We start from the raw sequence: 27,066 nt of genomic DNA, 5'->3' as shown, positions 1-27,066 counted from the left end.
CATTACAATAATTTGAATACAGCAAACTCTTTTACATGCTTTTCCATTACATTGTATGTGAAACCGCACATAGCAAGGCTACATAATACAGAGACAACAACACAATTCTCATCAGTCTGAGGAAGAGGTCTTGCAATAAACTTCGAATCTTTCTTCGATTAATGGTTTTCGAAACATAAGCTGTTTTGAGGTGAGTGTAGTCTGTAGTTTTGGCCAAAAGATTTGTATGCTTTGAAAAATGTCTGTCAAAGCTCTACAATTAGTAGATAGAGCTTTTCTTTGTTCAAATCGAAATTTATTTAAATAATTTCTATGGCAGAAAATTTAGCAAGAACTTCTCAGAAGTTTCTCTAAATATAAAGCAGGGATGGCGAACTTTTTTCAATGAATGGGTCAAAAATTATATTTTTATCGCGGAACAGAAGAGAGTGGGTCACAGATATTTAATCAATGTTTGTATCTATAGGAAACTCCTGAAACAAATACAAACACAGAAACTTATACAGCTCTTCTATCAGGGACTTTTTATGGCACTCGATTTTATGAAATTAGAGTACGAAATTATTTTTGCGCAAATTATTTTATGGTTCCAAATAGTTTGGAGGGATTCCACTCTAATAGTCTCATATTTTTCGATCAGCTTCCAATCACATTAAAGCACTTTTACACTGCCCCATTGTAATTTCAGATTTCTAGGTTTTTATTTCAAGTCTGAAAGATTTTGTATTCTCAACGGCATTGTAGGCGAGAAACTAATAAAATGCAAAGTAGCATCTAGTTCTCGTATAACCCCTAAAACAGTCTGCAGATGAACTTCCGAAAAATACAAGACGTTGCGAGAAATGAACATCAATTACATTGTTATGTCATAAACGATGTCAGAGCCAATAGCTGAATAATGGCACACAACGGTGCAGACATGCGTCAAAGATTAGGGATTTTGACGATTACCATACCGGAAATTAACAATTTGAATATAAGCTATCGTAGCCCTGACTTCCCAACTGACGGTAGTTTAGTTAATGTTAGATTAATTTAAGGCCGGTTTTATCAATTTTTATCACTGATATGTTAGTATTTTTTCATTTTATTCATGCTTTGGCGGGTCACGAATAGAACGCGATGAATCACTTTGTGACCCGCGGGTTCGTGGTCCGCCATCCATGACATAGAGGTAGTATTTGATATCAGTAACGCAGCAACGAATGCATGCTAGCGGCTCAATAAATGTTTGATAACTCTTTATGGCGCCGCAGTGAACGGCTGTAACATTAATTGTAGGTTTCTTTGTTTAAATGAGACACTCCACTTAATAAAAATGTTTTCAAATTTTGTGTATTTTATTTTCAAAAAATATTACAATAATAAAATCTAATTACCTGTTATTTATATATCCCGAAACGAAATTAAGCAGGTCAAGTCTTGGATGTAAAATTGCTGATTTTCGTTTCGTTTTCATTTTAACAAAAAAGGCATATTAAATCTTTTCAGAAACAGCTTTCGCTTCAGAATTCAACAATGAAAAAGACAATTTACTATTATGCTGTGATGGCACTAATGCTATATGCTTTTATTTTCGGTCAGAAGATCATAAAAGTAGGATTCTCAGGCCGTGAGTAAAGCGGGAAAAAATTGTAGAACTAAATCTGAAAATCAAATGTCATTACAATACAAATACATTAAAAGGATCTTTTTAAATTCCACACAGCAAAAGCAACGCATTCCCCGACTAATGTATTATTTGATCGAATTTTCAAATGAAGTGAGAGTGGTGCGGCCTATGGCTACTTGTCTCATTCAATATCAAAACTATACATTTTTTATGTGTGACTATGGCGTTATATTATTTTTTATGGTGCTCCCAAAGAATGTGAACCAAGATGGCTGACACTGGGGCGTAGTATGTGTACCAGGTTAGGGTTAGGCCATAATTTTATTCCAATTTTCCTCATTTTTAGGTCCATTACGAGTTCGGTGACTAGCCAAGTGACTCCCGTGGTATTTGTATTTTGTACCTGAAACTATGGCCTAACCCTAACCGGTACACATACTACGTTGAGGTGTCCGCCATCTTGGTTTACATACTTCGGGAGTACCCCTTTTATTACACTAATGAGGCTGAGCAAGACATTGTGTGAATTTTTGCGTTATACAACATCGACACTATTTCAGTAAATGCTTCAGTAACACGAACAGTCAAAAAGCATAAGCTTGCAAGCTTCACATGTAGGCTATATAATCATTCTAATATCGCATCAATTTTAATTAAATTCAACTCATAACATATTTCAGCTCAGTTTCCCCACCCTCAAGAATAGTGGGAATGTTGACACAAGTTTTACGAACAGTAAGTACTTTTTAGTATAAAAATCATTTTTATGTTTTACAAATTGTTAATTTAAAAAAATACCGCATTGTGTTATTGCGAATTGAACATTTTAGTTGAAAAGAATATTATAAAAGAACTTTAAGATTCATTTTTCTCTGAATACTGACGGATGAGGTGGCCATCAACTTACTTACATATTTTTCATTTCAGAAAAAACTCGATGGCCATTTTATTATATCGATATTTTTACATTATTCTATAAACTAGAAGATGAAAGAATCACAAACATTGACGATATTTATAATTCGTATTGTTTGCGTTGTATTTTTAATTTGATTCATCATTATTAAACAGCAATTGCTTCAAAAATAAATTCCACAACCTATACCTATTATTTTATCCTATTCTTCGCCTTTCTGTAGGTTCAAGAATATTTTGTTGTTCGTTTCGTCAAGTTATTTAGTAAGTGGATAATTTCAAACAAAAAGAATTAAGCAGTACTGTAATGCGGCAATCAACAAATGCTAGTGTAACCGAATAATTAACTATATGGAATATAAATAAATGATAACTATGAAAACAAAGAAAAATTGGGCAAACGTGGTTTCAATGTTATGTGGCCCGTGATTTAGATTATTCTAGAAAACGGATATCCGTATTTTGCGCGTTTTATCAAACATGAGGTGTGCGCATGAGCGATATGTGTTCGTTTGGTATATGTAATGGACTCGCTTCTGATGCTATGTGAAAATCATAATGTGTGACGTGAGAATAATAGTAACAGAATCGATAGAATAATCTGGTTTTGAAGTTTTATTCAGATTTTACGCAACAATTGGCCATTATAAAAACTTCTGTGTGTAATAATTGTGGAAATGCCAGTGACACTGCGAAATTTGTTTCAACGCAATCTTTTTATACAGAAATATACTTGCTATATTAAATTGAAAGATTGGGTACGAGCGAAACATTTATTTGAAAACCGACGACCAGCAGATGGTTTTTAGATCAAAGAGTGTCTGTTTTCAACCCACTAGATCAGCGGTTGGAAGATTTTTATACCAGGGGCCAAAATTTTGCCCGCCTAGACCGGCTGGCCATGTAAGGGTGATGTAAAAAGTTACATTTTATGAATAGAAGTGGAAAACAGTGAGCCTCGTGCCAAATCTAAATGCAATCGCAATCTTAACAAATTTCATGAGCTATTTTCTAGCTAAAACAACAAATTAGATTTTAGTTTAGCTGTGGCAGTATCAGCCGGGCCAGATTCAAATAGCCAACGGGCAACAATGTTTTTTGTTTTGTTTGTATTTACCTAGTCGACCAATTGATACTCTGCTCAGTTTTGAGAAAACTTGATTAACATCATCGTACATAGCTGGCTATTATGCAGACGTACAATGAGTTTGTGATTTCTGAATTAAAACATACAAGAAGCGCAACGAACAAAAATTTCTGATTCACAGAGAATTTTCAGTCTTCTTCGGAATTCTCTTGGAAGAGAAAAAAGTAATAACGTTTGTGAAAGCGTCCAAACTTTAAGAAGCACGAGCATCAAGTGAACGAGGAGCATTCCCATAAAAAACTTCATGAATCATCGAAAAATTGTATACCAATCCCATTTTATAAGCTTACATTGGCCAGTGAACCGCTACACAAAAGTTGATCGAGTAAAAGCAGTGTGTACAAAACAAATGAGTTGGAAAATTTTTAATTGGGAATACTCACTTACCCTATACGTGATATATCTAATAATATATCAAGAAAAGAGATTTGAACTGGTGGATTGGTCGAAAAGGAGAACATAATATCGGTTCTAAGTGTCATATACCACCCAATATATCTCAACTAACCAAGACATCCACACAAGATGTACGAAACTCGAATGTTTATTTTATTAGTTTGAAAACACAAGATGATAACATTTGAGTAACAGGAAGACACATGATTTTCATCTGAAAAATAAATAGGAAACAAAATTTAAAGTGAAGAAATCAATGTTGAATAAATAGCTCCATCTTGGAGCACTAAAGTATTACCGAACGGAAATTGAACAATGCAAACGTTCTCTAACAGTCTCGTTTTGAAATGATTTTTTTTTTTGGCCAGCGTGATGCGGGATTTTGAGAAATATAGACTTGATAGATCAGACAGACGATCACATATTTCTATATTTTTAATTAACATGTTATTATTATTGAGCTGAACAATAAAAAGTTTTCAAAACTGAAATGAAACAAAAAGCATGCATAAATACCAAGCGATCTAGATAGCGATCGGAGAACGCCGACTTGTCGATCAGCGGTTTCGATTCCTTCGCTCTGACTCAATAGCGACACCGCGTGTCCCATCACTACTTGATTAATAACTCGCTAATTAAACGACATAATTCATCCAAAATCCAATGGGAGGAAATATGATGAATGAACTTGCAACATTTGGAGCAGATTTAACCTCGCTTTCGTTTGATATCGCATAATAACATATACGAAAGTGTCTAAAAAACAAACAAACAAACAGACAAATGTATATCAACATACTTACCGATCGAGATCGATAAGTAATAATGAACAATACATAGTAAAGATAGATCACAAGGAAAACAGAGGGGCCATGGCAGAGGGGCCATGCCCCCCCCCCCAAAATTTTCAAGAATTCCATTCCTAATCCACCAGTTTTGTGGCATCTTGTCTCGTCAAGCGTGTACACCGCAATACAGATCGGTATGACGCTACTAGCAACCACCGTTGAGGCTGAGCGGTCTTTCTCATGCATGAAACGGGTAAAGACATGGCTGCGCTCATCAATGACGTCCAATCGCCTTTCTGTTTTGTGTGTGCTTCACTGTCACCGTGAAATGGTCACCGAGGAGAAAATTAATCGAGTTGTGTCGAGCATAGTTGGCGGGAAGCGAAGGATGGACTTTTAATTGGGGCGATGTATTTTACTTATTCAAATTGCGTTGTTAATATTTGTTGTTTCAAATGAAAAATTGTTTATTAATGGATTTTGTATTCACAAAAATCCAGCTGAGTAATTGAATCAGTTTGCTTGGTGACCAACTGTTGTTGTTTTGCGCTTGAAGAACGGGCGCTTGAAGAACGGTGTTTTAAACCCAATATAATTTCTTAAATTTTCAAATTTTGCCCTCTCCTAAAATTTTGGGCTGGCTACGCCACTGCTTCCAACGCTCAACCCTCACTCAATTCAGCCGCTTCCAGCATTATTACTCAATCAAGTTAAGTTCTTTTAGTGTTTTATCTATTTTATACTGTTTTATTGCTATTGGATTTTAATACATTACACAACATAAATAAGGAAGCGAGGTCTCGGCACGCGGAGTTTAGGGAACAACAGCAAGAACCCTATACTATAACGAGTTCGGGGACTGCCTGTGTTAGCCAAGTGAATATCCCCCTGCCCATAGGCTTCAGTCCTTTTACACTAGAGATGTAACGATACCACTTTTGTCGCCGATGCCGACACCACCTAGAAACGCCGATACCGATACGCCGATACTACAAAAAGGCCGATATTACCAATACTCCGATACCGATACTATGTAATTATTACCTAATTAGGTGTGTTGTGTAAGGCAGACGGGTTTAAAACAATGGTCTTTGAGCGTTGTTCATAGTACACATTATTTCAGATCGAAAAAAAGATATATCACATAATATGAAATTAATATTTGGTATCCATATGCTTTAACTGATTAAGATACATTGTACAGTAACGCTAGTAATCTCGGTGTTCAATTGAAACGCATAAAGCCGGGATGTCCAATTTGAATTTAATGTTAATATCGCGACCTTCGAATACCGTTATTCGTGTTTAAAAGAATATCGAATATCACCCACACATTCTAGCGCCGCCGTCCTACGTTCAAATTAAAAGCATTTTACAAATATTTTATTTCGCGGCTAATCGTAATCGTCGACGCAATAAGTCAAAGCCAACATGAAAGAATATCAATCAGCACCGACCAAAAGAAAGCCTACCTATAACCGTCGAGGATGTTATTTTACTTTACTATTTTATATTATTATACAATTGCTATCATATATTTTTGAGACAGTCTAGGCCCTAGGGTTAGGCGGTCAGGTCAATATATCTATAAAGAAATTGTGTAGTTAAACAAAATTAAAATTAATACCTTCGTAGATGGATATTTGTGTCGGAATTTAGTTTATAGATGTCGACGGACTAAATGACGCTCGTACTTAACGACAAACAGTCAGAATTTATACCCGTGCCAAAAGTCCATGTGCCGTTAATAAGGACCCCAATTCCTCTGTATGATTTAAAACTGGGCGCCTAGTTGCATTTTGTTATGTGCCGTGTTGATATATTTCTTCATAAATACTATGTAATATTAAAAATGTCAATGTAAAAATTTGACAGCGAAAAAAGCCAAATTAGTTGAGCTAATTTGGCTGATAAATAGCTAAAAACACGTGAATCCTATTCTCTCGTGGGGGTGGGGACATGTATGGCTCATAGCTCACGATCTCTCCAGATAAAAAATAAATTGAAAAGTAGTATTCCAACTTATCTTTTAAAACATTCTGGGCCATATCAAAAAGGTAAATATATCGGAAATATCGGCCTTAATCTAACCGATACCGATAAATGGCCGATACCGATACATCGGTACATCTTTACTTTACACAACTTGATGTAAAATAGACGAACAGAATTAGTTACATCCATATTGGTACACACACTTCTGGAGCGCCGAAAAAAGTTACTCATTTCAGTTATATCGTGAGAACTTAATAACGAAACAATACTTCATATTTTTGATCAGCTTTTCATAATTATATTAATATAAATGTTGTATAAAGTTATTACGGACATTCAACTTGATGTATTATGCAAAGAGTATAAACTACTTGAACTGTACAAAAGCGGGAGAGCGACTTGTGCATAGTACTAGCTAAACGCCCGTTAAAGATTGGATAATAACGTATTTTTTATGCATAGCAAATGAGAAATAGTGTTCCAAAATAGGCGAAGGGGGAAATTTAACGACAAAGGTTGGGAACCGCTTGGCTTAACATTTTAGATTAACGTAGATGTACAATATAAGGAAACTGCAAAAAATCGAGCGACAACAATCTTTGGCAGGATGCAATTCAAGAATCATAAAAGCATTATATATGTAAGAGATTCGATTTAGCGATAATGAATGGCGCTATCATATTCCGGTATGGTTGTCCTAAAGGAAAATGACGATAGAGCTCACAAAATATGTTCAAAGATATAGATGGAAAAATTTCTAATTTAGGGATTCAAGCTGTTGATGGGCGCCAGATGCTTCCAGTCACTTCTTTGCTCCTGTTTTTTATTGGCCTTAGCTGCTGCCTTGGTTTCTTTCACATTCCCGGCCTTTTTGGTAGTTTCCTTGATGACTCCAACAGCAACAGTCTGTCGCATGTCGCGAATTTTATTGCTTTTTCCATGTTGATATATATATTTCATCAAATTGAGAGAGACATATAATTCGTTTGCAAACCTATAATTTGATTCCACTCAATAATTGAAACTAAATAACTCTATTACTAAAGGAAGAAATGCAAAAATAAATATAAAAAAATTTACCATAATATAAGTTTGTGCCATTTTGCAAAACATACTTGGTGAGACTCAATTTACTATGTTTCTCATAAGTTGAGGATATGTTGAAAAATAATTGGATAAAGCATTACAAAGCCCTTAGTAACGAGATTTTTTGAGTAATGAAATCGATTGTCCCAATTAAAATAAATAGCGTTTTATGAAACAACAACAATTTAAAAAAAAATTCCATGGATTCTCTTCTTATTCAAAAAGTACTAACCTCGTTGTGGCGCCGCACCAAATTGCAAGAACGTTTATTTTTAAAGTAAACCATTTTATCCTTTTGTAATCGGCCCTCTCATAAAATTGTTGTCATAAAATTTAAATTTGAAACAGGTGTCATCTGAATGCCATCATCTCATTATTATCTACTGAAGCAGTGGCACGGATGTGCGCCACCGCGATTACCATATTTGCGCAACTCAGCAAAATGACTAAATAATATTGATTTATCGCTCACCTGCACATTCTTCAAACATTTACGTTTTTAACTTTTAACCCTTAAACCTTGGCAAATATTTTAATAACAATCGGTTGCAATTGCAAACTTACATCGCGTTGTCTGCAACAACATCAAACTAATGAGCGAGAGCATTGTTAAACTCTATTATGTTATCATAATATAAAGTAATATTTTGAATATGTATTATCAAACCCATCAGCGGACATATATGTGTATATATTCTTGAGATTCAATTTGATAATGCGAAATGGTTAAGGTAAACATTGTTCTCAATCAGTTCAGTGTTTCCCAAATAGGAAAGAAAATCTTTTCCAGCGAGGAATTTTATTGTTTTCGAGAAGGAAATTTTTTGGATTGTTTGCGTGTGTGTGCTATCACTAATATCCCGTATTTTTCATCAATATTGTTGTATTGCAATGGTTGCTTATGAAGGTATTTTGAAATTACAAACTTTATGGAAGCCAGAGAGCGAGTTGCGCGTATCACTAGCAAACGAATGAAACAGAATTTTTGAAATTAAGGGAGGATGACAAGCTTTTCAAAAGAGAGCAAAATGAAAGAAAAAGTGAGGAAGCATTTACCCAGTGACCAGTTGGTACATGTTAAGTGGAGTTTATATTTTTGGTCTGGTCGTAATGTGTCAGTATCTATAAATAGGTTATTAAACCATCAATATTGTGAATGATGGCTGCAATCAAGAATTCAATCGAATATAACTAATTTATAGACATTCCTAGTTCACTCCCATTTTGTTATTCAGATGCTTTTCTGTGAAACGAGTGAACACGCATGGCGCTTTCAGTCGTCCAATATTAATCGTAAGATAGATAGCTAGTTATACTTAAGAACTAACTTTGTATGCAAACTATACTCTTTGAAGTCTGAATCCTCAGAACGACGCTACTCTCTCACCCTGAACTCCCACGGTGTCGCATGAATTCGTCGGTTTGAAAATTCGTAATATCCGTCATATTAAATCAATGTAACTTCTAAACCATTATTTATCGGATGATCTGAAATATCTAATTTGGAAGCTTATTTAGTCTTTCATTCATAATTGACATTATTTTATAATTTTGATGAGTTGTGTAAGCTTATTTTTAGTCTCATTACTAATGTTTTGTTTCAGTAAATTTTGACAATTTTTTTTATGGATTCTTTTTCTTAATTTGTTATATGTCATAAGATTTTAAAAATGATACAAAATCGGTGAACGATTAGAAGCCAAGTTCGCGTAACGACCAGAAGTCCAATTATGCATTGACGCAACGCGACATTGTGTATGACTTTACGCGAGTTACGTTAGGCCTACGCAATCGCGCATTTTGTCGTTCTGCAGCTCCAGTTATTCATGAGAATGGGATTCCCGTGGGATGGGACGGGACAGCACACATTTGTATTTCCCATGGGACACGAAAACCGTATGATTTGGGGGGGGGGGGTGATGGTAAAATATTTCGTTATGGATTTCATGCCCATATATTTGAGCATATCTCTTTGTTAGTTATAATAAGCAAAATATATTCAGCATTAACAATACACTTCGTGAAGGGGCTGATAGACACATGTATAAAATTTATGAATATAAAGTTAACGAAGTTCGTAAATGTTGTGGTTTTACATGTCTGTTCGTACATGTAGTTAATTTAGTAAAAGCTAAACCTAAATTTAACAATTTTTATTGAGGTATGGGAATGGGACAGAAAAATATGTCCTATTGACAACCGGGTGGGTTGCCGATTTTGCCAGTATCACAGCATCGACTGCGGTTAAGAGCTTTATATTCGAACCAATCTTGATTAAACATAGTTGAAAATGCCTAAAAAGGTCATGATATATAGGTTTGCTATCTGATTATGGGGCGCAACTAAATGGGCGAATCAAAATCAAAAAGTTTCGACCCCGCTTGTGTAGGGGTTCCCCCGTAAACATCAAGGCTAATTTATCACTGTTGGATATCATTAAAATTACAAACGAGTTTTATCAACGAGAATGTGGAAGACATGATGACGTCGCCACGATAATGTCGATAAGTTAATAAGGGCTGTAACACCAGTCGCGACGACTGATCTTTGAATTTTGTAAGTTATCTCATTCAAATAGAGTTTTTGTTGAGTGATTCTAATTTCTTCAGGCTAAAAAGTTATTTTAAAAGCACTGATCACTACAAAATAAATCCCGTTTCCCCACTAACGTGAAACGTGGAAGCCGTAGAAATTCTACTGCGGAAAAGGAAAAAGTGAAAATATACATGTAGCTTCTTTTTAAAGTAAACCATTTTATACTTTTGTAATCTGCCCTCTCATAAAATTGTTGTCATAAAATTTAAATTTGAAACAGGTGTCATCTGAATGATATCCCATTATTATCTGCTGAAGCAGTGGCACGGATGTGCGCCACCGCGATTACCATATTTGCGCAACTCAGCAAAATGACTAAATAATATTGATTTATCGCTCACCTGCACATTCTTCAAACTTTTACGTTTTTAACTTTTAACCCTTAAACCTTGCCAAATATTTCAATAACAATCGGTTGCAATTGCAAACTGACATCGCGTTGTCTGCAACAACATCAAACTAATGAGCGAGAGCATTGTTAAACTCTATTATGTTATCATAATATAAAGTAATATTTTGAATATATCTAATATCAATATTGTGAATGATGGCTGCAATCGAGAATTCAATCGAATATAACTAATTTATAGACATTCCTAGTTCACTCCCATTTTGTTATTCAGTTGCTTTTCTGTGAAACAGGTGAACACGCATGGCGCTTTCAGTCGTGCAAAATTAATCGTAAGATAGATAGCTAGTTATACTTAAGAACTAACTTTGTATGCAAACTATACTCTTTGAAATCTGAATTCCCAGAACGACGCTACTCTCTCACCCTGAACTCCCACGGTGTCGCATGAATTCGTCGGTTTGAAAATTCGTAATATCCGTCATATTAAATCAATGTAACTTCTAAAACAATATTTATCGGATGATCTAAAATATTTAATTTGAAAGCTTATTTAGTCTTTTATTCATAACTGACATTATTTTATACGAGAAATTTTGATGAGATGTGTAAGCTTATTTTTAGTCTCATTACTAATGTTTTGTTTCATTAAATTTTGACAATTTTTTTATGGCTTTTTCATCTTAGTTTGTTATATGTCATAAGATTTTAAAAATGATACAAAATCGGTGAACGATTAGAAGCCAAGTTCGCGTAAGGACCAAAAGTCCAATTATGCATTGACGTAACGCGACGTTGTGTAAGGCTTTACGTAATTTACGTTATGCCTATGCAATCGTGCATTTTGTCGTTTTGCAGTTCCAGTTGTTCATGAGAATGGGATTCCCATGGGATGGGACGGCACACATTTGTACTTCCCATGATACACGAAAACTTATGATGGGGGGGGGGGGTGATGGTAAAATATTTCATTATGGATTTCATGTCCATGTATTTAAGCGCATAGCTTTTTGTTAGTTATAAAGAGCAAAATATATTCAGCATTAACAATATACCTCGTAAAGGGGCTAATGGACACATGTATAATATTTATAAATATAGAGTTAACGAAGTTCGTAAATTTCGTTGTTTTGCATGTCTCTTCGTACATGTAGTTCTATTTAGTACACGCTAAACCTGAATTCAATAATTTTTATTGAATTGTAATGGTATGGGAATGGGACAGAAAAATTTGTCCTATGGACAAGCCGATGGGATCCCGATTTTGCCAGTATCACAGCATCGACTGCGGTTAAGAGCTATATATTCCAACGAATCTTGATTGTACATGGTTATTAATGCCTAAAAAGGTCATGATATATAGGTTTGCTATCTGATTATGGAGCGCAACTAAATGGGCGAATCAAAATCAAAAAGTTCATAAGGTCGCAGAATGTGCTAGCCAAGAGACCGTTTATATTAATTTTGGAGCAATTGTTGTAACAGATCACTGGATCATGCAAATTTTTCCCGAAAAAATTCGATCATTTCGTCATCTCCTGGAATGAATAATGTAAAAGGCAGGATTTAAAATATCGGCATAATACCAGTTCAAATAATACCCACTTTAACTGTATGACTTTACGTTAATGACGTCACCCACATGCGAAGGAAAGCGATATGACCCCTCAGAGCTGCTGCGTGGCGACGTAATTACGTAACGTCGATGCGTTACGAAGTAATTGAGTAACGTCTTTGTTTACGTTTTAAGTTGGCGCAGCGGGCATGTGTCGAATTGAAGAACATTCAATAAAATTGCTTCGATAAAATTCAATGAGATTTCAATTTTAAAATTATCTTTAACCTCAACAAATGCGTCGATATTGTATTAGGTTAAAATGATAACGAATTCAAGTTTTTGTTATTTAATTTAAACTCTTTAATAAAAAAATTCACTCTTCAGTTTTGCCGATTTTTGTTGGATAATCGCGACATTTTATCTTTATTTAGGAATTATAATTAGTCTCCGAGGTTTTCTTTCAAAAATTATAAACTTTTCTAAATTTAATATAAGGTTCGCGAAATTCAAAGTTGCATAATTCATACGGGACAGCCGGTAAACCGGCTTTCGGGGTCAGAAGACGTTTTTGGACGTTTTTAGAGTTCGAAGAGACGTAATTTGGGTCAGCACAGCCCTGAAATGTTGGGTCATAGTAACCTGGTTTTGAATTTACCTATAAACACGAAAAACGAAGGTCCCGATATTCGAATAATACATTCGAATTAGACACTCCGACTTCAAGCACTGAATTAAATTAACCTAAAATAAACAAATATCTCTACACGCGTTTTTTGTTTCCTGTTTTCGGCCTTTCGTATGTAGAAAATCTTACGTTAGTCGGAACAATATTTTCACGAAAATACTTTTCGTAAGCTGATTTTTTTTGTATCCAGAACCTTTCGTAGGTTTAATTTCTGCAGTATTTCTATAATAACTCCGAAACATAAAAAAATAGGACGATAGACTGATGTCCGACTCAAAAGCAAACCGTCTCATCGGCTTGATTCCCAGAATAAAAATTCAAACTGGTCAATGCCGATTCCTGGACTTTTTACCTCCTTTCGTTATAACATATCTAGATACTCATTATATTATTTCTTTCCAGTGATTATACAATCTAAGCATGATAACGAGACGTTTATTACTTCTTGTCTGTCTTTGTCACTTCTTCTTTACTACTCTTGTGACATCACAAAGTCAGCATATGATATGCAAGAATGTGGACGACGTGTTTGCTGAAGACGAAAACGATTCGATTCCCAGTCGTGGTTCAACCCACTCTCATCGTTCTCCTGGCCCACCTGGAAAAAGAGGTTTAAAGGGAGAAATGGGTGGAATAGGGATGCCTGGGGTCAAAGGTCAACAAGGCGACCCAGGAATTGTCGATTATCAAAAAGTCAATGCCACCGTTGAACAACTATTTGAGAAATTAGGTAGGTTTTTCAAGTTTAGATCGCGGTCCTTGTTTTGCTTTTGTATAAATTACATGTAGTCTTTTATTCAAATGTTTAAAATTAAGTTTAGATATTTATTATATTCAACTATTCGACCGGAAATTATTTTTTGTCGCGCGGATTTGGTCGCATTGGCTTCTGTTATTCAAACACTTAAAAGGGATAACGTATTTCCCATGTAAAGCAGTAAGTCTGGATTTCTGGAAAATATACTCTTTTGTTTTACATAACTTTTAAACGTTAATTACCGCTTAAATTCGACAATGGAATTAGATAGTTTCGCAATTGCTCACCAATAGTAGTTGCTTGTCCATGGCCCTGTCCGGAGCGAAACTTCTCGTTAATAAAACAAAAATGTAGCAAAATGCTTAATTAATTAACAAAAATTGTTTCTACAGTTGAGAAGTCAGTGATTTCAAGAATTGAAGAATTAGAAGAACGAATGCTGGCAAAACTTGGTGAATTGGACGAGAAGATTGAATCAGGTATTTCGGTTCGTTTATCGTAAACTTGACTCCCAATCATAGAAGCGCAATAACAATTTTTATTAAAATAAGTACAAAGATTAATATAAACGAAAAAAATAAATTGAACATGCAATATAGTATAAAATAATAAATGTTTGGCTTCTCTAATTCAATAAGTGAACGCAGATAAAAAATACGCTAATCAATCCGAAATGCGAGCATAACCTACAAATACGTAGAAACAAACTTATACACAGCGTTAACGAATGCAGGAATTTATTACGGACCATAGGGCGCATTTAAAATTCTTTTTCATCTGAAAATTCGATCGTGCGTCGTATACGCTGGCGCGCCTAATGTATAGACCAGGTAGTGCTTTATTGCCTGCAGTCAAAACCCGCATGAGTATCCTTTGCGTCTTATAGTCCGATGTGCCGTATTTATGAATAAAACACAATCTAAGCAATTTATTGGTAGTGCGTCATAACCGTTGCTCCTCACGGTCCGCAAAATGAGGCACTAGTGCTGGATAGAAGTCTCTCGGACCCGAGTTGCAAGTCATTCAAGTTATACTTGATTTCCCAAACAACATGAAATTAATAATTATGACTCGCATTGATACTAAGACCACCATCTAGCATTAGAGCTGCATTATTGAAAATTACAACGCAATCTCCAATAACCCAAACTTAGTTATTGGTGAGGCTGGGGCCTTTTCTTTTTATTTTACAAATACGACATCAATCTATATTCTAACTGTCTATGTTTCTTTTACAGAACCCTGTGACGGTTTATTGCATCTCGGGAAATGTTATCAAGCTTCTTTACACACCGCGAGAGATATCAACTACAACGAAGCTGTTGCAATGTGTACAAAATTGTCGGCCAAACCAGCAGACATAATCGGGTCTCAACATTATGATTTGGTCTTCAAGTATATTCGAACAGTGATGTCTTCATCATACGACGAGTTCTGGTTGGCTATGACATTCGACCACTCGGTATGTAAATAAATCGCGGCAATATTTGCTGTTATTGATTATTGTGAGAGCTTACCATGGACCAACCCTTTGAGGGAGGGGAAGGAAAATAACTGATACCATCCCATTTTATATGTTTACTTGAACTATTTACTAGATGCCTTCTAACTATCCAGGAAAAATACTATCCCCTTTCATATGCTTACTCTTACCATTTCACTCAAGTTTTATACAAATGTCGCCTTGCCAATTTTTATAAAGTTGAATGTTTCCCAAATATCGGAAAATACTTCAATCATTCCTACTCGATCGTATCCACGTCAATATTCCTAATTAGATTTTTCTGTATTTTAACAGACGAATAGAGTTCTGTTGTCAAACGGCACCGCTGCTCCATACGTTAAACACTACCACGGAAAACCCCTCACATCTGCAACTAACACCCAAATAGCGATCTCTGTAAGAAATCCGTCACGTGGTCAACAAGGAATGTTCAATGCTCCACGGTCGTATTCTACCGATGGTGTCTTGTGTCAGAGGGAATGATTTCCATCAAATTAGAATTCTTTCTAGACTCGGTTATCCGAGCTTATATGTATATAACGACTGGTCTTTTTGACAAAAAAAAAATCGAATATCGAATGCATTTCAGTGCTAAATCCGTTAATGAAATGGAAAGAACTTCACGGGTATAGATATTTCATTCAAATCAGAAATTCACAATCTGATAGGTATTTGGGTTTCTATCTGTGAAGCCTACATAATCAGATCCATCGTTGCAACTAGGCCAGTGGTTCCCAACCTTTCATGGTTCGTGTCCCCCTTCCGTAGGCTTTGGCACTCATGAACCTTGTGCATCATTCCAGTGGTATTTATAGTTTTTTTTTGGAGGGTGTATTCAAAATTACATTGTTTTCAAATAATTCATACCCAACAAAGTGAAAACACCGTGTGAAATAACATTACCAAGAAATGAAACTAAAAAGAACAGAGTTTTCTTGTAAAGTGAAAAGTAAAATCAGTTTTTCGCAGAGCAATGTGCCCACTCCAACCGTTCTGCGACCCCCCCCCCCCTTCCGGGCCTCCAGTGAAGAACCGCTGCACTAGGCTATGGTGTCCGAATCTCGAAATGTCAATATCAACCCTCATTATTAAATATTTATAAATTCCACAATAGGTGGGAATGATTTTTAATTTCCTCTGATAATCTTGTAAATTGCCTATATCAGTGCATCTAGTTTTTCTTGGGGTTAATGACTGACAATTTGACGCAATTCTGTCGTTTGTTATCATGTACAATATATATATTCATCACGGTGAATTATGTAAAACGATTCAATTTATTGGAAATGAACAGTTAGTTGGATTTGTTGGTTTCTGTGATGGAATCGGAGTTTTTTGCTGTGGCTCAATCGTGTTATTTTACATACGGTGTTCATTTAAAACATTAGCTTCTAACAAGGGCCTGGACACCCAGCACGGCGATGGCTACGGCCCGGATTTGCTATCTCAATTTCCCTCTAGCTGCATGGAAATGTGGACATGAAATTTGCACTCGAGATGTGTAACCAGCGATGCCAACAGAGATTAGTCTAACGCAATGGTTCTTAAACTGGCGTGCCCCCCTTGGCAGGCGTGAAAAGCTTTGACAATGACCTTTTTCTTACAATGTCACAAAAACGCTGACGACATAGGTTCAGCATGAGTGACAACACGCGTTATTAAAAATTATTATTATGGTAAATAACGTTATGGTCCATGGATGTTTTCTGTCTATGCCGTTAAAATAGCCAATCAGCATTAAGTCGTAATGACGTAACAATTGCAATCAGTGGGGTCTCTCGGAAAGATATTCAAGCAAGGTTGCAAACATAACCTCGTTTTCGTGTATTGGCGTATTATTTGACAGTTTTCAGTCATGTTTCCAAATAATAGTTGTAAGTAAATCAAATAACTTGCAATAATAAAAAATTGATACCGCAAATGCTGCGATAGACTCGCCTGAAATTAGCTATCAACAAGCGGTACGCGGATTTAATGCTTTGAATAAAAATTATAGTTTTGATGATGTGAGTCACTTTGTAAGCGCTAACTCTCTAAAAAAACTCTCAAAATCAACTTTGAAAATTTGAGCAAGCCAAGAAGTCTGTAATAGTTGTGTATTTTCAACACACAGTAAATGGATTTTTGCATAGCCCAATAGTGATGAAGTAAACAGGTAATTGAGATTTTACGTGTGTCATGTAAACGTTTGGGCAGAAAATACATTAAATCGCAAAAAAAAACATACGTTTATTGCGTTTAGTCTTAGGTAAAATTCAGTTTGTATTTACCAAGTATCGCAAAATGACCAGAAAAGGAGAATGTATGATGAAGATTATCTCAAGTATGGCTTTATACATACGACAGTTATTGGCGTTTTATAAAAGGTTTTGGTTGTCGCTATTTTTGTGAGTGAAATGGAGTACTACCGAAGTATGTGTACCAGGTTAAAGCTAGGGCATAATTCTTTTCGATTTTTCTTATTTTTGTTCTGTTACGAGTTCGGGGACTGTCTGTGTTAGTCAAGTGAATATACCCCCTGACCATGGGTTTCAGTCCCTTCACACAACTTGATATAAAATGGACGAACAAACTTAGTTACCTCCATATTGGTACACACACTTCTGGAGCACCGAATTCTGTTGCTTAATTCTAAATTCTTACGTTTACTCTTGTTAGAATTACTCAGCCTTCCATGGCTAGGAAACTGAAGAAAATATACAATATCCAGTCACTCCAGTATGTTTATTAAAGGTACGAATTGATGTTTCGGTCCCATAACAGCGTCTAAAAAACGCGTCGATCATTAAAATTTTTTCAATTTTCTCATAATATTTCGTCATTTTCTAGCCAACCAAATCGAATAAAAAAATTCCGAGAACGGTACCGTCCGCAAACGAAATACGCTTTCGAACAAACCTTCCACGTCGATAGTCCATGAACTGCGGAAGCCTAAGGAATTTTAATTGACAATGTTTTAAAAATTAGCTACAGCAAATCGTTTGTGCAAGTATACCGTCGAGGCGCACAACGCTCAAAATTGAATGGCAGTTCTTTTTCTGTTAGTAACTCTGATATGACGCGGGCCTGAAGGATTAGCGGTGATCCATACTGAGCGCCTATCGGCATGTTTATGATATGTTTCGTTTTGTCTCTAATGAAGCAAGCAACAAAGCAATCGATTGCAGATAATTCAAATTTTCAACTCCTGACTTCGGATCCGCATTCCTCACTACCATTTAATCTCAAATATGTTTTTGTTGCATCTTTTATAAATCATCGACTAATATGTTTAACGAATAATTAACTATGTTGTTAGATACTTATTTGCCTATGCTGAGTTGCTCTGTACATACGACTTAGTTGTTATGTGATTGAACTGCTCCATTGGTCTGAGTGTCTGGACGATTATAAAGCAATGATCTATGATTGGAAATTGTCTGGTTGAATAACCAAACACAAAACTCGTTTATGTCACATTATGTTTGAATTGAAGTTTGTATATTGGTCTCAGGTATCAATATATATATCATGAGCGAGAAAATTATGAAGTTACGAATGTCGGGAAAACTGTGCCCATATGACAGAGTATGCCTAAATTAAATTATTGCCCTGAATTATTATTTGCATGAACTTGTTCAATGTTTGAATTTTTCGTAAAATCATTCAATGATAATGAATGTCTTTCGAAAATTCGCAGTTTTGAAATTGATACAATGCGGCGTGTATCGTATAATATGTGAGCAAAATAACGGAAGTATGCGTAACAATTCAGATTTTCTCAGATTCAGTGCTATCAAAATGTACAATCTTAATCATACAAACACTCGTTTCACGTTTTATATAATGTTTTGTATGTCCTTCCTGAACGCGAAAATATCCAAGCATACATTATTATATCTCGTTAATATAGACTTCTCACATTTTTACATCCTGGGTTCAGTGGCAGGGATGTTATTTTACATCAAGGATCTATATAGCCAATGCGATAAGGCCGTCGTATTGAATTTCAAAACTGTCATACATGGCCATTATGCATCAATCTCATCAATACTTCGTCTTTTGGTCTTCTGACTTGCACTGTTTTCTAAGCGTTCACACACAATACGAAACTCATTTCATCGATAACTCATTAGAAGGAAAAGAATCGTATGTCACGACGTGCCACACTGGTCTGGAAAACACTGTATCAAAGATCAAGTTTGGATACTCATTTCACAGCGTCCAAAATGAGTGAACAACCGCGGCCATGTTCGGTCCTTATTCGATACAGTGATTGTTTTGCACCTTTGTTCAGTTTTCGAATTCCCGTAAAGTCGTTTAGTGATCATAAGTATCTTTCGGAAGTTCGCAGTTTTGAAAAATGATGCAATAAGTCGTGTACGCTATCATATGTGAACAATATAACGAAAGTGTGCATATTAACTCAGCAGTTTGAATTTTAGAGGAAGTCACCATGACTGTATGTCCCATATGTGCTTAAAAATGTAATATTTCACCAATACAAACACTCGATTCACGTTTTATAAAATGTTTTTAATGTCCGCACTGAACGTGGAGTTGTACCAGCATAAATCAATATATCTCTGATTTTATATAGACTTCTAACATTTTTACATCCTGGGTTCAGTAGCAGGGATGGAATTTTAAACCAAGGATCTGTATACCTAATGCTATGCGAAACTGTTTCAGAACTGTCAAGGTGAAAGAAAGAGATGAAATTTTTGTCTTTACCTCATTTCAATAATGTACGCGTGACACTACGTGAATTATACTAACATGACACGCTTTTCATAAATATAATACAAAACTTTCAAAACGCCAAATATAACTTTAGTGCTAGCCACAGAACGCGATCATACCATTTAGTGTGTCCCGTGCCTACAAACAGACTTTTCCCCATCGAGCATAAATTCTAATTTGACAGTTTATGTTTTAAAAGGCGCTCACATAGACAAAAAAACACGTTGTCTTTTGCTCTTGTGATTTCGTCAAATCTCCCGCTGTTTTGCCTGGTGCTTCTATAACTGTAAGGCTAAGCATCGCCGCATTCTCTTCTGTTGCCTTCTCTCATGGAAATCCTCCCTGGTTAAGACTTTAGACGAGGATACCGGTATATGTTGTTATGTCCTTTCACGCCTAGTTCAATCTCCAGAAGATCCGATTAATGGACTTACAAAGTGTTCATGAGATCTCGTTGCAATTTGTCATGAAGTCAGTTCTTTATATATCTCAATCAGGTTTGCTTATTTTTATTCATGTTAATTCATGTTTTTAATACTTCAACACCCTGTGTTACCGAATTAAAATGTAAAAATGCTTTGTGTTAAATTTTGTGGGTGTTATTGTTACACCTGCTTTTTGTAACGAGGGAAGGCGATTAAATTCAGAAAATTAAATATACAGTATTTATATCTCAACTTTAATTTTCTTTTACATTGCTTCAATTAAACAATATATTATCAATGTGTTACCTGTTACAAATCGTGAAAATAGGCAGGGTAGCAAAATACTCCATATATTGTGCCAACCGTAAATTAAAGCATTGAATGAATTGAAGCATCGATCACCGTGCGGTTTCATAAAGGTAGAAAGAGAGATGCGCCACTAAATTCACGTTTTTGTTTTGTGACCAAATGCATTTTTTTTTCCTTTCAATTTTTAAAAAGAGAGAGAAAAAATTCTCCTCACTTGCTATGAGCTGTGAGTAACTCGCATAGAATATAATGTGATGCAAACAGTGTTAAGTGACACTCTATTGCAAACCGTAAAAGAATTTACTTTTAAGCAAAGAAAAGTAGACAAAATCCTCAAAGATTTCAAAATGGGAATTCCTCTTCGAGTCTTTTTAATCAGACTTCTCCTGATTGTCGAAGCTTTTTCATTGATGAAAGGTTTGTGACATTTCAATCACAAGAGAGCAATATTTCAATTATAACGTGAATGACTTTTGTTTTGGATTGCTAGAATATTGTGTATTGAACTGCAAGTCTTTGATTTTTGATTTCTTCTTACTTCGGATTTTTAAGTGAGCCTTGTCACTAAAATGATTTAACGAATTGGTATTGAGGTTTCAAATAAAAATAAATAATTTTTTTTTTTCAACAAAATAATCAAGTATATTGTTAAGCTTTCGATTACAGTATACAGAAAAATTTGAACTATTATCTAATGAACGCTCATAAGATACTTACAACTTTGTGAAAAGATCTTATGATATTTCTGTATTTATCGCTTCGTAATTCTTTGCAATTTTATCGGGGTATCAGGGAGTCAATTATATTGAACAAAAGAACAGGATAGCATGTTTATTGAAATTGTTATTTTATTTTAGTATTCATTGCGGAATAAGTTACGATATGCTGTCAATGAGTTTGTGTGTTCACTAGCACAAACAGGCTCTTCAATACAGTAATATGTGTACTATAGGCTACTGACAGTTTTGTCAGTTAAAATATTTCATAAAACAGCTCCGAACAAAGCTTTGGACAAGCTGCTTCTCATTGAAATTTAGTTTCCAGTTTGTGGTTAAACAAAATCAATCAATCAAAATAGTCAACTAGCTGTCTTGAATTGCACTGGAGTTTAATGTGTATTTATGATTATATCTTATGCATTGGAACAATGTTCTTAATTTGACGTTGTTTTATCTAACTATATATCTTTCTTCAACAGGAGAGAAATGCTGGGCACCGATGCTGTGTAACAATATACCTGTGTGGGAAGTGTTCCGGGAATGCGAAATGGTAAGATATTCATAGTAGCTTCATATCTCAGATTTATTTGTTTCAAAATAAGTATGTCTGGCGACATTCATAATATATGAAAAATCAGTTACATTTTTTTTTTAAATTCAAATATTCCTTAAACATTATGCGCTCAACAAAACGGCATTATGTTGTCACATAAGTTTCAAATATTTCGCCAATTAACGAGATTACAGATAAGTCATTTTCATTTCTCACTATATAATCCCTTTTGTTTTAAGAATGAAGAATTGAGAAACAGAAAAAAAGCTTTGGAAGGTTCGTAACATAAAGAACACTTTAACGATTCAACTGTGAGCCCCATCGGAATTGGTTATTTTATTTTCTCTATCAAAAATTATGTTCCCTGATGTATCATACTAGGCTCAGCCGCTGTTGAGTAAGAAATATATTCCCCAGAGTTGTAGTCTCCTAGTTTTGGGTATTTTATTCTTTTCATAACAAAATATTTCAAATCGTAACATTTTTTATTTTATTTGTTCATATAATCGAAATATTGGCTTTGTCGAATCGGAAACGATGACAATAGACACTTTGAAATAAAATTTTAATGTTAAAAAAAAATTTGAAACTGAAATATTACGAGCAAAAAATGGTTGATCAACAAACAACGAACTGATGAATAGTTGGATAATTAAACAATTTTTATTTATTTATAGATCAAATCAACCAGTTGGCCAGCATGATAACGCTACTGAATGGAAAACTGAAAACCACTACAGCAACGACAACAGAAAACAACGCAATACACACCCTTGCCACAGATGTAAAAGAAACGACCAAGCCACAAGGTAAACAAACTCTTCCAATTTCGGTTGTTTTAGGACAGGGGTGTGCAACCTTTTATCTCCGTGTACCCTATAACCAACTTAAGGCATCTAACTGAGCCACACAAACTATTTGGATTTTTCATGTACACAACAATGAATGATAAAACAAATTAAAAAATTAAACCTACAATAATAAAGGAACCAGGCAAAAAGCGAAAAATTTATCACACCGATAAGAACGAAAGAACATGTATTTCTAATCATGTGAGCTCCTTTGTGAACATAAACTGTCTGATCAGGATTTTATTCTAGATGGGGGAAATATGAATGTTTACAGGGGCCACACTGAATTGCTTCGCGGGCCGGGTTGTGGCTCGCGGGCCGCCCGTTGCACAACCCTGTTTAAAGCTGTCGATTATTATAAATATATTTCTTTCAGTCCTAATAAGAAATGAAATTTAGAGACGATGAATGAGTCGTTCGTTAATGATTGTGTAAAACAGAAAAATTATGGATTCAATATTGCCGTCTTCGTACGCTAGGCAAAATTGCATATCAGTTTTACAACTTCGTTTTTTAAATAAATTCCATTTTCACACAGAAATCGACAGCGTGAAGACTTCTTCAGTCACCCACCGCTCTGGTTACACCTGCAAAGTCTCTTTGGACAACTCGCGAAGAGTTCTTTTCTACTATGAACAGCGTAAACACTTCAACAGTCCCCGCTTCGACTAGTCCTTCAAGAATGTCTTTGACAACTCCCGAAGATATTGTGATTCCACAAACTACATCTGAGCCATCCGTCCAAACTACACCTGAGCCAGCTGTCAAAACAATTCGGTCAGGTCTGTTGCGTTAAATAAATCTTCATGTTTAATTATCGATTTGTCAGATTTGATTTCTGAGTGTATGGAACATTGAGAAAACTGTATATATAGTTGTTTTTTAATAAAACGTATTTCTACACTTTCCACTCCGCGTAGGGCTCTGTAAAAGCGCCCACTGCTAGATAAAGAAATACTACTGCTGGAAAGGACAGGAATGTTTTCAATTTGGCATTGCCCACCCAATTACACCCTGGGTGATGTGCATGACACGGTGTGATTTTAAATCATCGCCTCAATATTCTGACATTGCACGCATCTCATCCAGGGCTCGTTTCATTGACAACCCATAGATTTTTGATAAACTGCAAACCGTAACCAGATATGGAATTGTATGAGAGCACACTCGAAGCAATCTATATGATTTAATAATTGCTAATTATCTGAATTACAGATAAATGAACACAGATAAGAAAATACGTAAATCAATCCGAAGTGCGAGCAAAACCCACAAATACGTAGCAACAAACTTATACACAGCATTAACGAATGCACGAATATTTTACGGATCATAAGGCGCATTTAAAATACTTTTTCATCTCAAATATCGATCGTGCGCTTTATAAACTGGTATAAACTGGCTTAATGTATAGATCAGGTAGTGCTTCATTGCTTGCAGTCAAAACCATCACCAGTACTCGTTGCGTCTTATAGTCCGATGCGCCGTATGTATGGATGAAACCCAATCTAAGCAATTTATTGACATTGATTTTTCTAACATCATGAAGTGAATAATGATGGATCGCATTAATAGTAAGACTTACATTTGGCATTTAGGAAGCATTCTTGTAAAATCCAAACTAATCCCCAATAACCCAAACTATTTCAGTTATTGGTGAAGAAAGGTGGTGTCTTTTTTTTTCAATACAACAACAATCTGTATTCTAACTGTCTATGTTTATTTTACAGGACCTTGTGACGGTGTCGTGCATCTCGGTAAATGTTATCTAGTTTCCTTACACACAATAACCGATGTCAACTACTACGAAGCTGTTGCAATGTGTATAAAAATGTCGGCTAAGCCAGCAGACATAATCGATTCCCAACAATATGAGCTGGTCTTCAAGTATATTCGAACACTGATGTTTTCAACATACGCAACCTTGTGGTTGGCTATGACAATCGACCACTCGGTATGTAAATAAATCGTGGCTATATTTGCTGTTATTAAATATTATGAGAGCTTACCACGAATTTTGAAATGAATCTCTCATTTTTAATTCAATTATTCTATTCTAACCTAAAGAATACCATCCAGTATGTATGTGCAAAATCCAGTGGGGTGTTGAAATTAGAGGGGGTGTTCACTCCCTATATGGGAGGTGTAGGGACATAACTGATACCATACCATTTTATATGCTTACTTGAACTATTTATTCACTAAAAGTATTTGACCTATCCATGAATTAATTTTATTCAAATACATATGTCTAATCTGACCAGTTCACCAACGTTTCACATAAATATCGTGACGCCAATTTTGCTGAAGTTTAATATTTAGCGTGCATATCTTTCAATATCGTATTCACACCAATGTTTCTAATAAGATTTCTGTATTTTTAACAGACGAATAGAGTTTTACTGTCAAACGGCGCCGCTGCTCCATACATTCACTACATCCCAGGGGAACCCACCAAAACTGAGACTTACACTCAAATAGCGATCGCTGTAGCAAATCCGTCACGTAGTAGCCAAGGAATGTTCAACGCCGAACGTTCGTATTCTAACAATGGAGTCCTGTGCCAGAAGGAATGATCTCCATCTAATTAGGACTCTTTCTAAACTCGTTTATGGACATAATTCAACTTATATTCAACCGACTTATTGACGAAAACAGTCAAATGTATAATTGATGTCATGTTCACCAAATCAAAGTTCAGACCATTGACAACTCATAAACAAGCATTGGAATATTGAATAAATTTCAGTGCTAAATCCCATAATGAAATGGAAAAAACTTCGTGCATATAGATATTTTATTTTCATCATAAATTTACAATCTGAGAGGTGTTTGGGTCTTGATTGAGCCTGCAAAGCCTACAGAATCAGATTCATCATTGCAACCACTAGACCAGTGTTTCTCAACCTTTAATGACTCAGGTCCCCCTTCCGTAAGTTTTTAGCACTCATGGACCTCGTTCATCATTCCAGTGGTATTTATAGTTCTATTTTGAATGGTGTTTTTAAAATACCATTATTTTCAATTAATTCATGTTCAACAAAGTGAAAACACCATGTGGAATAACCTTATTAAGCAGTGGTATTTATAGTTCTATTTTGAATGGTGTTTTTAAAATACCATTATTTTCAATTAATTCATGTTCAACAAAGTGAAAACACCATGTGAAATAACCTTATTAAGCAAAGAAACTTAGAAGTACGAGGATATTTCTTATCAAGTAAAAAAGTAAAATCAATTTTCCCAAAATCAAAAGTAAGGAAAGTAATGTGGCCCCCTCCAACTGTTCTGTGGCCGCCCGGTGGGCAACCGCTGCACTATAGGCTCTTGTGCCCGAATCTCAAAATTTCAATATGAACTTCCATTATTAAATGTTTATAAATTCTGCAATTAGGAAGAATTGATTTTTAATTTTTTCTGATATTCATGTAAATTGCCTATTATCTGCTGCATCCAGTTTTTCTTAAGGTTCATGACTGACAATTTAACGTAATTCTGTCGTGTGTTATCATGTACATTATATATCGGCATCATGTTAAACGACTCAATTCATTGGGAATAAACAGTTGAATTTTGTTGGCTTTTGTGAAGGAATCGTAATTCCCTGTTGGGACTCATTCGTGTTATTATATATACGATGTCCATGTACGACTTTTGCTTCGAACAAGACCCTGAACTTCCAGTTGTGGAATTTCTACGGTTCGGATTTGGTTACCCAATTTCCCCCTGAATTGGTGGAAATTTTACATGGAATTTGAATCCGAGATGCGTAACCTGCAAAAAAAATGGAAAATAAAATACAACACCCTCTATATATTTTTCTTTTCAGAAATGTTTGATCTGTTATCAAATTAAGATAGCAATAACCATGAAACATTGTTCACTCTTATACGGGGGTGATGTGGACTAAAACACGTATGCATAGATTTCCAGATTTTAGACACCCGTGAAAATTAACAATAGGTATAATAGGTTAATGCAGATTCGGAGCTAAGGGATAGTTCAAAGTTAGATAAGGGTTCAAAGTACACGTTTCGTAACTCGTTTTTTCACTAGATTTCGCACCCTTTTCAATGCATAGCTTGTGTCACAATTCATGG

General features: G+C 35.3%; 3 protein-coding genes and 2 long non-coding RNA genes across 5 annotated transcripts; 4 read left to right on the top strand and 1 right to left on the bottom strand.

Annotated features, from left to right (window-relative positions):
• LOC120345194 (uncharacterized) lies at positions 1-2,700 on the top strand. The gene is made up of 4 exons (XR_005569845.2): positions 1-190; positions 1,492-1,612; positions 2,293-2,347; positions 2,540-2,700. It is a non-coding gene; the product is annotated as an uncharacterized LOC120345194 (long non-coding RNA).
• Positions 2,701-7,645: 4,945 nt separating this feature from the next.
• LOC120345074 (uncharacterized) lies at positions 7,646-8,499 on the bottom strand. The gene is made up of 2 exons (XR_005569817.2): positions 8,412-8,499; positions 7,646-7,847 (listed from the first exon to the last, which is right to left on the bottom strand). It is a non-coding gene; the product is annotated as an uncharacterized LOC120345074 (long non-coding RNA).
• A 5,033-nt stretch (positions 8,500-13,532) lies between these two features.
• LOC120345052 (uncharacterized) lies at positions 13,533-16,367 on the top strand. Its single transcript, XM_039414437.2, has 4 exons — positions 13,533-13,856; positions 14,276-14,362; positions 15,122-15,345; positions 15,682-16,367. Exons 1-4 carry the CDS (start codon positions 13,547-13,549, stop codon positions 15,868-15,870), a joined length of 810 nt encoding a protein of 269 aa, XP_039270371.2. The 5' UTR covers positions 13,533-13,546; the 3' UTR covers positions 15,871-16,367.
• A 5,610-nt stretch (positions 16,368-21,977) lies between these two features.
• On the top strand, positions 21,978-25,464 carry LOC120344986 (uncharacterized). The gene is made up of 6 exons (XM_078112731.1): positions 21,978-22,112; positions 22,355-22,391; positions 22,793-22,924; positions 23,505-23,748; positions 24,697-24,920; positions 25,354-25,464. The coding sequence occupies exons 1-4, from the start codon at positions 21,978-21,980 to the stop codon at positions 23,636-23,638; spliced, it is 438 nt and encodes a 145-aa protein (XP_077968857.1). The 3' UTR covers positions 23,639-23,748; positions 24,697-24,920; positions 25,354-25,464.
• Positions 23,649-25,542, top strand: LOC144422847 (uncharacterized). The gene is made up of 3 exons (XM_078112730.1): positions 23,649-23,748; positions 24,697-24,920; positions 25,354-25,542. Exons 1-3 carry the CDS (start codon positions 23,649-23,651, stop codon positions 25,540-25,542), a joined length of 513 nt encoding a protein of 170 aa, XP_077968856.1.
• Positions 25,543-27,066: the final 1,524 nt, after the last annotated feature.

Source organism: Styela clava, chromosome 5 (assembly GCF_964204865.1).
Source record: "Styela clava chromosome 5, kaStyClav1.hap1.2, whole genome shotgun sequence".
NCBI classification, from domain to species: domain Eukaryota; kingdom Metazoa; phylum Chordata; class Ascidiacea; order Stolidobranchia; family Styelidae; genus Styela; species Styela clava.
Note: the sequence above shows the minus strand (reverse complement) of the source record. Positions and strands in the feature narration are given on the sequence as shown.